This window comes from Trachemys scripta, chromosome 10 (assembly GCF_013100865.1).
Source record: "Trachemys scripta elegans isolate TJP31775 chromosome 10, CAS_Tse_1.0, whole genome shotgun sequence".
NCBI classification, from domain to species: Eukaryota; Metazoa; Chordata; order Testudines; family Emydidae; genus Trachemys; species Trachemys scripta.
In genome coordinates, this window is record NC_048307.1 from 67,457,243 (window position 1) to 67,469,846 (window position 12,604).

Here is a 12,604-nt window from a genome sequence, read left to right on the forward strand (position 1 = left end):
AGGGGCAAAGTTGGAGGTTTTGGCAATTGAGTAGGGGATAACTGGGACTTTGGGCCCATAAGTAGGTACGGAAGACTTGTCTGGGATTGTGGGAAGATCACGTTAGTTGACATTTCTGCTAAAACAGTCAGCAATGGAACCGTTAATGTTAACATTTAAATGGTCATCTTTAGAATTCAGCAATAACAACTCAGTGAGACGAATGGGGCAGTTCAGCCCCCGGAGAGCTTTTGTTTCAGGTTGTCTGCAGACTCAGGAAGACAATATGACATCAGTTTATAAATCATTCCTGGTTTCAAGACTTTTGCAACCATAAGGGCTAGAAACAGTTTAAAGAAAAAAAAGAGCTTGAATTCTGAAGCACAATTCTGTAGCTAAGGAAAAAAATCCACAGCTGTGAATCATGGAACACACAGGGCTCTGAGAATAAGTAGGCAGGTTCCACCAGTTTTCCCTGAATAGTGAAGACAGTAAACAGTCATGAGGGCAAAAAGCCAGGAAAGCAGGGTGGATGGAGAGAATGTGTACAATGAAAAGAATTACTAGTAAACAATTTTACATTACTGTGCAGTCCTCCTTCCATCCATTAAGATTCCATAAGTGCAACTTGTATAGCAGTGTGAAAAGGCAGACATGGGCTTACCTTGACTATCAGCCAAGAGTGTTGGGAGCAAAGGCATATTTAGGCCTGACAGAAGCCTGCTGTGGATTTTAAGAGTCTGTTCTGATAACATTTAACTGTGTAAGCATAAATAGAACTGTGCATATGTAAGAAATTGCAGAATCATCATGTTTAGTGCTGCGCATGTGTAAGAAACTGCAGAGCAATCATGTTTGTGAGAATAAGAAAAGATAAAGTAACTAAAAAGCTATAAAAGATTGGTGTGAACAAACACTAAGCCTGTACTGATGGGGGTGGAGAGATCATATGGAATGATGAGATTGTCCTGATGGGCTTCCGACTCATAATTGATCACTACTCAGTGTTTTGCCTTAATAAATATTTTTTAAGCCCATCTGCTGAGTGAGTGAACCTCAATCCAACAAAGAGACTGCTGACCCAGATCAGCTTTGGTATTGAGCAATAAAGGAATGAGTATAAGGCAAGCAGCAGTCACAATACAGTACAGCAGTTAATGCTTAGGTCCTCTCTCTTCATAAATAATGGCAATATTTCACAGACACACAGCAGTGAAGAACTGTAGAAACTCTTCATATTGCCTTTAATCCAATGAGCAATGGTGGCTTTAGAAGCTTCATTCTAAATTTTAGACATGGAATCAAAAATATATATATATATTTTTAAACACAATCAAAAGGCATTACCCAGGCTACATAAAACACAGCGACTATCTCCAGACTGTTTTCTGGGCATAGGAGTAGCTGGAGTAAGAGTATTAAGAAACATAGGAAATTTTGAATGATAAGAAACTGAAAGTGAGAGAGAAAATCTGACATCCTTACAGACAAGGCAGCTCTATTCCAGTGAACTCACTGATTCATCACTTGGCAAAGGAGATACCAATTAAAAAGGCTACTATGGCAGAAAACAAAAGAAAGACTCTTTCCCCAGGTCTCAAAGGAGGCCAATATAGCATCTTTAAACAGAAGGCCATTCCTGATGATGAAATATCGTTCTGACAGTCAAGTCTACAAATCAAATGCTTCATAAACAAAAACCTAACAGGAAAGGGGTCTGATGCGAAGGTACTCTCCATAGGACCTCCGGAAGTGAAAATGACAGCCACTCGCACTCAGAGTGCTGAGCACAAGAGGCTATTAACAAGACACTCCAAATACAAGATCAAGTGATTGAGGTAGGAGGTTTCCTGCCTTTAGCCACTTTAGGGGAGAAACCTATGTCACAAACGGAATCTTTACATCTTCCGAGCTAAGAGTGAGTACAAGCTTGCATGGAGAAATCCATATATGTCTCCAGCGTAGACCTAATGCAAAGTGAGAACTAACCGACATCAGAGGGGTGCTGAAAATTCGTGTTTGTAAACCATTATTAATAAGTAAAAACAAATCTGCAGACTGAGGTATGGAGGCTGAAATTAGTGCTTTCAGGACTATTTGGACTCTGATTCCTCTGTGGTCACCTTGGGATCTTCCTGGAACAAACTAGAGCCCTGGAGGGGCGGGGGTACAAACATCTATCCAGTTTGAGCAGGATTCACCCCTTGAGTCAAACATGTTTGACCTGCCATGGCTATCCCCATATGCAGCTCAGCAATCAAAAAGTGCATCACTGAGGTAGACAGTAACTTTGCTATTTATGGAGAGGTCTGAGCTTTGCAGATATCAAAATCAGGAGAGATGGGCCAGCACTAATGGCACAGCCTTGGTTAAAAAAAAATAGCAGCATTAAGTAACACTTTCTTATAAACGGCATAAAAAGGAGAGGTCATGGAATCAGCAGAGATCACCATCTTAGAGACCTCACATATTTCCACTGCAACTTTATATAATACACAATATTCAGTGGGCATAACTGAGATATGACTAGGCCTCTGTCAAACAGACCCCATTCCCAAGATGCAAACATTTTGGAAAAAACAAACAAACAAAAAAAACATGAGGGAAGGCTGCATTGTTGTGATCAGGGAGTCTCTCCAAAATATCCACCTTGCACCCTGACTAGAAATATTTTCCAGCAGAGGGCAGCCTCCAGATTTAGGGGGCTCTGAATAAGAATCACTGGTCAGGTTTCCCATGCAGGAAGTCACCCTCACATATCATGAAGTGTTCATTCTGCAGGAGCAGTGTCACAGAATCATCCTTCCCCCAAACAAACTTGAGCATGGGGACAAAGGACTGGAAGGGATGCTTAGAAGTTGGACTGAGCTGAGAATCAGGGAGAGCAGGAGTGGCTGTGTGTGTGTGTGTGTGTGTGTGAAAGGAAGCCAGAATGCAAGACTGACTAGGCAATGTATTCCTGTCTGAGGCAGGCAGGCACTGAAAGGACACCAGATAATGGATTAAGGACCACGGACAAGTCTCTTATGGTGACCAAACAGGCTTAATAGCTAAGGAGGTCCCTTTATGGCAGGAAGGCCACTGAGCTCTTAGACAGCATGGCAGAAATGAAACAGCAGAAAATGGAGGGAAAACCTGATACTGAAGAACAGGAAAGGGCAAAACCAACTACAGCTTGAGGGAAAGTTCAGCAGTTGTTACTGCAGAAATAGAGGGTTTGGATTCCTAGTACCTACAGAAGCATGAAGGTGGACTAGAGAAAACATAAAGAACAGGAGTACTTGTGGCACCTTAGAGACTAACAAATGTATTAGAGCATAAACTTCCGTGGACTACAGCCCACTTCTTCGGATGAAAGCTAGATCCTTAGTACTACCTGAGAATTGCCCACAAAGAGAATGCTTGGTTTCCCAAGACCCTGCACTCACAGTTTGTGGGAGGAAGGGGAGAGAGGAGAGTTTTTTATACCACACCAAGTCCCTGAGGAGCTAATAAGGTTCACCTATCTGGCATTGCAAGGTGATTGATGGGCTGCGACAGAGCTTCAATTATAAAATATTTTGCAATGATATCATTTTTCATGCTAGGAACTCAATGTGCTTTACCAACATGGATTTACCCTCACAGCAGCCCTGTGACATAGGTACATATCAGCCACTCTTAATGAAAGAACCTGTCCGGTAGGGATCAAAATTCAAGGAAGAAATGCCTGTAGGTATCCAAGAGACGGAGGTATTAACTTCCTGTGGACTGGGAGCCTGCAACATTTATAATCTCCTCTAATTTCTAAAAGAAGACAGAGTGGCAAAGGTGAGAGAAGACCAATTTGCATAATCCTTACAGGTAACAAATAGGGCCCTGAATCCCAGGACCCAGTGTTTACATTTTGTTACAGGAAAAAGGGAGTACAGAAATTAATTAGACAAGGCTGTCAATCCTGTGAAGGATGGAGGCAGCCAGAATGTCTGAGCCTCAACCACGTAAGAACTGAATACACCTGCCAAAGAAGGAAGGAACATGAACACTGGGGTCCTGACTACAGGAGAGAGAACAGAGATTGTTCAAAGAGTATCCACCTTGTTCCCCTGGTTGCTTGGAAGTGTGCAGCACAAGTAGCAGGTCCAGAAATAAATACTTTTCTTTCTAGACTCTGCATCCACACCTCTCCTCTGATCCTTATTTCTTCTTTATTTGTCCACATCAGAAAATTATACAGGTTTTACTTAAGTCAGTTTTTAAACTAATAAGGGCATGTCTTCACTACTCGCCGGATCGGCGGGTAGCTATCGATCTATCGGGGATCGATTTATCGCATTTAGTGTAGACGCGATAAAATTGATCCCCAATGGCTCTGCCGTTGACTCTGGAAATCCACCGTGGCAAGAGGCGGAAGCGGAGTCGATGGGGGAGCAGCAGCAGCCAACTTGCCACCGTCCTCACAGCCAGGTAAGTCGACCTAAAATACGCAACTTCAGCTACGCTATTCACGTAGCTGAAGTTGCGTATCTTAGGTTGACCCCCCCCCCCCTCCGTAGTGTAGACCTAGCCTAATTTAGTTAAACCAATGTAACCCCGTGTGTGGACCCTCTTATTTAAGTTTAAGAGTGGCTTGTTTCATTTATTTTAATCTGATTCCTAAATGGTTTAAGTTAAACTGAAATAACTGGATGAACCCAAAATAAATCTGGATTAAACCAAAATAAGAGTTTTTGCACAGCCCTTTGCACCTATTTAACTACATACTTTTAAAAATCACACCTTAAGTTAAACCAATACAACTGTCTCATTCTGACAAGCCCTAAGACTCGCTAGTAGGGAAAAAAAGAGAAAGACAAGAAACAGAAGATTGAGCAAGGCTCTCAGTATGAAGGAGGTAAAAACATTAATGGGAAATAGAGTAGGGAGCCTGGCAATTTATACTGTTTGTGACAGACAATTGTTTTACTTCCTTGCTTCCCAGTTGCTGCCGCTAACCTTAAAGGTAGAATGGGAGTAGAGGAGAAGTAGGTCATCTGCCTTTTTGATGATTCTTTATTCAAAGTGAACTATATTAGATGCAAACTAAATACTGAAATTATTTGTTCAGAAAATACACTCTGTTTCCTTTGTCATTTTCAATTTTGAGTAGTTGGATCACATTATCTAACCCCACATTATGTAACACTTGTATATCTGCACTGGCGAAAGCTTATTTTCACATCCCTACATTCTATATTATGTTTCCAAGTACCTGATTTTTATTTTTATTTTTTTTTTAATACTGGCACTCTACAACAATTTTTATAAAGACCATCATATACCGAAATAGTCCAGCTTCATAATATCAGTTGTATAAAAGGATTACAAAGCACACATACAAAAAAGGCAAGGCTAGATAGACAATACTTCAGTGGTAGATGCAATCTAAAATTAAAGAACTATTGCAGATAGAGTATCTCTACAGACTTCCAGCATCTGGATTATTATATCTGTGTGCAAAAGTATTCAATGTACTCTTCACTTACATTATTTAAATGACCAAAACCCCCTTGATTATAGCTTTATTAAGAATTAGAAATCTAATTTGTAATATGTGAAATGAATGTTGTGACATGGCCACTCTATTCCGTCCTGTTGGAATACATTAATTTCACACTTCAGAAGCCTTTGCCAGATTAAAAAAAGAGGCAATACCATCAATGTATCAGACATAAACAGAACAGCTTGCCCAAATTCTATTTGCATGGAATTTCAGAATAACTTCAGAGCAGGCTATTCCCTAACAGTTCTTTAAAAAAAAAAAAATAGCCCCTGAAGGTTGTTATGGAGACAAAAGCAGAGTTAGACTGAATTCTGGACCAGTGTTACTGTTTATGTCACCAACTGCAGTTAAGTAAGCTTGCTTCTTATTCTCATGGTCCTGGAATCCCAAGCATTCTCTTGCTTTACTCAGAATGTGTTTAGAGCTGCTGAATAATCAAATACAAGTTACAATGTGTTTCTGCAATGCCTTTCTTCTTGTCATTCTAAATGGGCAATTTGGTTTCTAATATGTCATGAGATCGGAACATACACTTCAAAGAAAAGGGTTTTGCTTTCATGCTACCTCAGCCCTGGATGTCTCTTGAACAGAAACTTGCATTTGTACAAAACCATCCCCAGCGGTTCTGTGAAATGAACTAATGTTTTTTAGATTAACTTCTCTGAAATCACTTCAGTGGATGTTCACAGCAGTTATTAAGTTATATAGATAATTAGAGGACCCAGACCTATATGTGAAACAATAACGTATCCCTATTGCTGTATATCTGGTCCCAGGAAGAGAGTTTTTTTTTTTTTTTTTTTTTTTTAAAGATGTAAAGATTAACTTAATTATACGAATTTAAACACTAGGGCTGAGGAAAAAGATGCTCTTGTTAAATGAGACAAGTTCTCATCAGCTGTTGTACGATTTATTTGAAGTACAAGAGCTGAGACTGACTGCAATTTTGCAGCAGATTATGTGCTGTATGTGCACATACATTTACAGAGGTCACACAAGTATAAAATCAGTTGGTTTCTTTCTGTGAATTAGGCTTTATTGATTTGTTCCTAAGGATCTTAATGTTTACTTAGAGGGATTCGCTACACTTGACTGTAGCTCAACTCAGACACATTTTACCCAACTGATTTACACACGGCAGGAGCCCCCTCTAATCTTCACTCCACTCCACTCAACAAAAGAAATAAAATTCATGTTGCTAGGAGTACTGAGAGTCAGGACTAGAAAATACTTGTTTTCTGTTTCTATGGTTGCAACAGCCCTTAAGAAAGATATAAATTTCCCTGCAACAACTAACTGCATAATCATATAAGGTAGATCTAGTTCCAGATTCCTGAGACAGAATCCTCCACCTCTTCACAAATCCAGAGCAGCCATATAAATCATTTCTCTTCTCAACAGAATTCAGTGAGCAGCACAACTGGTTTGAAAAAACACAGCAAATTTCAGCCTGTATGTACAGAAACAATGCCAACAAGTGGAACATTCAGTCAAATTTTGTAAAATACACATTTGGGATCAACAAAACACCAAACATTCAGACCCTAGATTACAAAAAACTGTTGCCGTCTAGTTGTCAACTCCCAGTTTAGACAGTCCTTGTCGGAAGTCATGTAGTTCATCTATCTTCCCATCTAGTACGTCTAAAAAATTCTTTAATTCAGTTTTAAGGCTGTTCTGTCTCTGTTTGCTCTCTTCAACATCTGTCCTTAGTGTTCTGACTTTCTCCTCCAGGTCTCTGTTCTTTTTCTCAGCAGCCTTAAAAAAAAAAGAATAGAAAAGAAAAAATAACATGAATCTCAGAGAAGATGGATGATGTTACAATGTTACGCAGACTTTAAATGTTTTGCTTTGACTTCCTTTTAGTCTGCCTAATACAGACACCTCTGGAAGCAATTTTGACATGATAGGGCTTTTTTTTAAAATCTGACTAATGCAGGGAAAGATACAGATTAAGTGGAAAAGATGCTTTGCATTAGATTTTGTCATTTGGTTGATATCTTTAAATTCAGCTGGATTTAAATTGTGCACTGTGCATACACTGCGACAGTTGCAAAATTAGTCTCTGTGCCACAAAATTATCTATGGTGGTTTAGCTTTGAAAAATAAGCTTTTACAAAACATTGCCTGAGAAATAATGTCGCCTTATTAGGTTCTGCTGGATTTCTTTTAAACTCCTTGGCTGAATATTTAAGCATATAGTCAGTGAATATTTTGGATGAATACTAAAGCATATAGTCAGTGAAAACAACTTAATGCTCTTCCACACTGCAGTTTGCTCTACTAATGTATTCTTTCTTTTAGAAACCCATGTTCATAGAATCATAGAATCTCAGGGGTGGAAGGGACCTCAGGAGGTCATCTAGTCCAACCCCCTGCTCAAAGCAGGACCAACCCCCCAACTAAATCATCCCAGCCAGGGCTTTGTAAAGCCTGACCTTAAAAACCTCTAAGGAAGGAGATTCCACCACCTCTCTAGGTAACCCATTCCAGTGCTTCCCCACCCTCCTAGTGAAAAAGTTTTCCCTAATATCCAACCTAAACCTCCCCCACTGCAACTTGAGACCATTACTCCTTGTTCTGTCATCTGGTACCACTGCGAACAGTCTAGATCCATCCTCTTTGGAACCCCCTTTCAGGTAGTTGAAAGCAGCTATCAACCCCCCCCCTTCTCTTTTGCAGACTAAATAATCCCAGTTCCCTCAGCCTCTCCTCATAAGTTATATGCTCCAGCCCCCCCTAATCATTTTTGTTGCCTTCCGCTGGACTCTTTACAAGAAGAATGTGGAAAAATTGGAGTGTGGGGCCCAAAACTGGACACAGTACTCCAGATGAGGCCTCACCAATGTCGGATAGAGGGGAATGATCACGTCCCTCGATCTGCTGGCAATGCCCCTACTTATACAGCCCAAAATGCCATTAGCTTTCTTGGCAACAAGGACACACTGTCGACTCATATCCAGCTTCATAACCTCTAGGTCCTTTTCTGCAGAACTGATGCCTAGCCATTCAGTCCATTTTCTGTAGCAGTGCAAGAGATTCTTCCATCTTAAGTGCAGGACTCTGCACTTGTCCTTGTTGAACTTCATCAGATTTCTTTTCGCCCAATCCTCTGATTTGTCTAGGTCCCTCTGTATCCCATCCCTACCCTCCAGCGTATCTACAACTCCTCCCAGTGTAGTGTCATCTGCAAACTTGCTGAGGGTGCAGTCCATGCCATCCTCCAGATCATTAGTGAAGATATTGAACAAAATAGGCCCTGGGACCGACCCTTGGGGCACTCTGCTAGATACCAGCTGCCAACTAGACATGGAGCCATTGATCACTACCCATTGAGCCCGATGACCTAGCCAGCTTTCTATCCACCTTATAGTCCATTCATCCAGCCCATAATTCTTTAACTTGCCAGGAAGAATACTGTGGGAGACCGTATCAAAAGCTTTGCTAAAGTCAAGGAATAACACGTCCACTGCTTTCCCCTCAGCCACAGAGCCAGTTATCTCGTCATAGAAGGCAATTAGGTTAGTAGGCATGACTTGCCCTTGATGAATCCATGGTGATTGTTCCTGATCACTTTCCTCTCCTATAAGTGCTTCAGAATTGATTCCTTGAGGACCTGCTCCATGATTTTTCCAGGGACTGAGGTGAGGCTGACTGGCCTGTAGTTCCCCAGATCCTCCTCCTTCCTTTTTTTAAAGATGGGCACTACATTAGCCTTTTCCCAGTCATCCGGGACCTCCCCCGATCGCCATGCAATCACATCCGCCAACTCCTTTAGCACCCTCGGATGCATCTGGCCCCATGGACTTGTGCTCGTCCAGCTTTTCTAAATAGTCCTGAACCACTTCTTTCTCCAAAGAGGGCTGGTCACCTCCTCTCCATGCTGTGCTGCCCAGTGCAGTAGTCTGGGAGCTGACCTTCTTCGTGAAGACAGAGGCAAAAAAAGCATTGATTATACTAGCTTTTTCCACATCCTCTGTCACTAGGTTGCCTCCCTCATTCAGTAAGGGGCCCACACTTTCCTTGACCACCTTCTTGTTGCTAACATACCTGAAGAAACCCTTCTTGTTACTCTTAACATCTCTTGCTAGCTGCAACTCCAAGTGCGATTTGGCCTTCCTGATTTCACTCCTGCATGCCTGAGCAATATTTTTATACTCCTCCCTGGTCATTTGTCCAATCTTCCACTTCTTGTAAGCTTCTTTTTTAAGATCAGCAAGGATTTCACTGTTAAGCCAAGCTGGTCGCCTGCCATATTTACTTCACATCGGGATGGTTTGTTCCTGCAACCTCAATAAGGATTCTTTAAAACACAGCCAGCTCTCCTGGACTCCTTTCCCCCTCATGTTATTCTCTTAGGGGATCCTGCCCATCAGTTCCCTGAGGGAGTCAAAGTCTGCTTTTCTGAAGTCCAGGGTCTGTATTCTACTGCTCTCCTTTCTTACTTGTGTCAAGATCCTGAACTCGACCATCTCATGGTCACTGCCTCCCAGATTCCCATCCACTTTTGCTTCCCCTACTAATTCTTCCCTGTTTGTGAGCAGCAGGTCAAGAAGAGCTCTGTCCCTATTTGGTACCTTCAGCTCTTGCACCAGGAAATTGTCCCCTACACTTCCCAAAAACTTCCTGGATTGTCTGTGCACTGCTGTATTGCTCACCCAGCAGATATCAGGGTGACTGAGGTTTCCCATGAGAACCAGGACCTGTGATCTAGTAACTTCTGTTAGTTGCTGGAAGAAAGCCTCGTTCTCTTATTTCATTAGCTTTCCTTCTGCTTTTCCTCATTTCAGGACAATGTAAATATCTAAACTTAAGTCTTCTTAAAACTTTAAATAATGAACTTTACCATGTAGAAATGGCCTATGTTAATATCTTATTCCCACAGCACACATTTCCCTCCCACCTCTTCAGTAGTCTTTCAACTATTTTCACCTAGATGACCTTGTTTCATTTATTCTTTTTTCACGTGTTATGTTTATGGTGGTTTAAGCTTGTGAAAGTGCCAGACTGACAGTCCCAGAGTCCAAAGACCTTTATTTATACTAGGGTGACCAGACAGCAAGTGTGAAAAATTGGGATGGGGGAGGGAGTAATAGGAGCCTATATAAGAAAAAGACCCAAAAATCGGGACTGACCTTATAAAATCGGGACATCTGGTCACCCTAATTTATACCCAGAAGAGATATAGCACAAGCAGGGAACAGCTCCCAACCAACACCTTACCCAGGTGCCTCAATGATAAGTAATCACTTCCAAGTGAGAGGGTGGTTCAGTTTCCATGCTCTTGCAGTTCTTGATTTTGCTGCTCAAGCTGCTAATTATGATTGTGACTTGGACTCAAATGAAGGCACTCGCTTATATAGCACAGGCAAAAACAACCATCAACTTGCAATGTCTTCTTGGTCACTACCAGCCTATACCAAACCCATAGCAGTTATCTAGATGCTTCCTATCTCAAACCCTGGAACTATAAAGTGCTTCTGGTTCTTACTTTTTCTGGTATATTTACCCCTTAGCCATTGTTCCCTTTGTTGTGAGCTCTCCTAAGCTTGCCTCCATCACAACTTAACTGACACCAAGAGGGATGAGTATCCTTCCATAAAAGTAAAACCTATTTAAGGAAGGCCAAAACACAAAAGTCTCAGCTGAAGTACTAGTTCAGTGCATAAGCTATTTCTCCAGTAGAATAGTCACGACTACAACAGATTTGATTTTTTTGATATTCCTTTACATTCTGTACAGGGCTGAGCACTGAGGGTGACTGATGAATCAAAAATTAGTATCACTGAACTAACTACAAAGTGAGATTTCACTATTAAAAATATTTCTACACTCTTTGTTCAAACAAGAACAAAACTGAGCTCCTCTTTCACTCTTTGCTTATCCATATTTACAGGGTGTCAAATGTTGAAGAATAATTCATTGCTGAAAACATGGCCACATGCTTTTTAGTTTTACTGTCCCAATTATTCATAACATTCATATTCATAGTATGTTTAACCAGGGAACCATATCACTGTCTCTGAGCTCTGCAAAGAAGCTGGAGGCGTTGAAGAATATGGAGAGATGGGAAGAGGGAGAAACTCTTTAGCCAAATCAGTTCTAAACAGTCTTTTACTCACCCCTCCCCCCCGTTAGATCAGGGGTCTCTAACTCCAGGCCTGCGGGCCATCTGCGGCCTGAGAACCTCCCCAATGTGGCCCATGGGGCTCCAGCAGTTTTGGGGCTGGGTCTCTCCTTTGCTCCCACCTGCCGCCCCCGGGCGCTCACCCCCACCCCGCACATCCCCCGGGCGATTTACAATGGCCTGGGGCCCTGCTCACCTCCGGCAACACAGGGGAGCTGAGCGGCATCTGCCTGCTCATCTCCCTGCGGCCCCGGGGCGGGGCTGTGCCTCCCCACATTGCCCCCGCCCCGAGCACCGCTGCGGCCAATGGGAAGCTGTGGGGGTGGTGCGTGGGGGCAGCAGCATGCGGAGGCCCCCAGGCCTGCCACACCTTGCCTTGGAGCCCCAGGTATGTGCCACATCCCTGACCCCCTCCCAGAGCCTGCACCCCCATCCCCTCCTGCCCCCAAACTCCCTCCCCAAGCCTGCACCCCCTCTCCACATACCCCACAGCCCCCAAACTCCTTCCCAGAGCCTGCATCCCCTCCCCCTGCACCCTCCCCCTGGCCCCAGCCCAGAGCCTGGACCAGCACCCAAACTCCATCCCAGAGCCTGCACCCCAATCCCCTAGCCCAGACCTCCTTCCCCACCCAAACTCCATCCCAGAGCCTTAGGCAGGTGGGGGGTGGAGTTTTGGGGGTGGTTCTGGGCGGCATGAGTGACATTATTGGCCCACTGGGAGGATTTGAGGACTGGCACTGAGATAAATTGAGTTTGAGACCCCTGCTTTAGATCCTCACATCTAGGCCATGTCTAGATCTTGCCACCTCTTCCTGTATAATACCTCTAAGATCGGACTTCTCTTCTCCCTCAAAATAGCTACATTTTTCATCCACTTCTGATCTACTGCAACCTCCTCTCCAGCTTTGACATGTCCCTTCTCACCTCACTTATATCCATTCAAAACTGTTGCAAAAATCATTTCCCCGGATTGTCGC

The 12,604-nt window shown here is 42.8% G+C and overlaps 1 protein-coding gene across 4 annotated transcripts in view; it reads right to left on the bottom strand.

Moving 5' to 3' along the window:
• Positions 1-4,994: 4,994 nt before the first annotated feature.
• Positions 4,995-12,604, bottom strand: part of HOMER2 (homer scaffold protein 2) — a 114,748-nt gene continuing 107,138 nt past the window's right edge. For all 4 annotated transcript variants that reach the window (XM_034783865.1, XM_034783863.1, XM_034783866.1 and 1 more), the window contains one exon: positions 4,995-7,258. In XM_034783865.1, the coding sequence (XP_034639756.1) occupies positions 7,070-7,258 (189 nt within the window). In that variant the 3' untranslated portion in view covers positions 4,995-7,069. The remainder of the gene's footprint in view (positions 7,259-12,604) is intronic.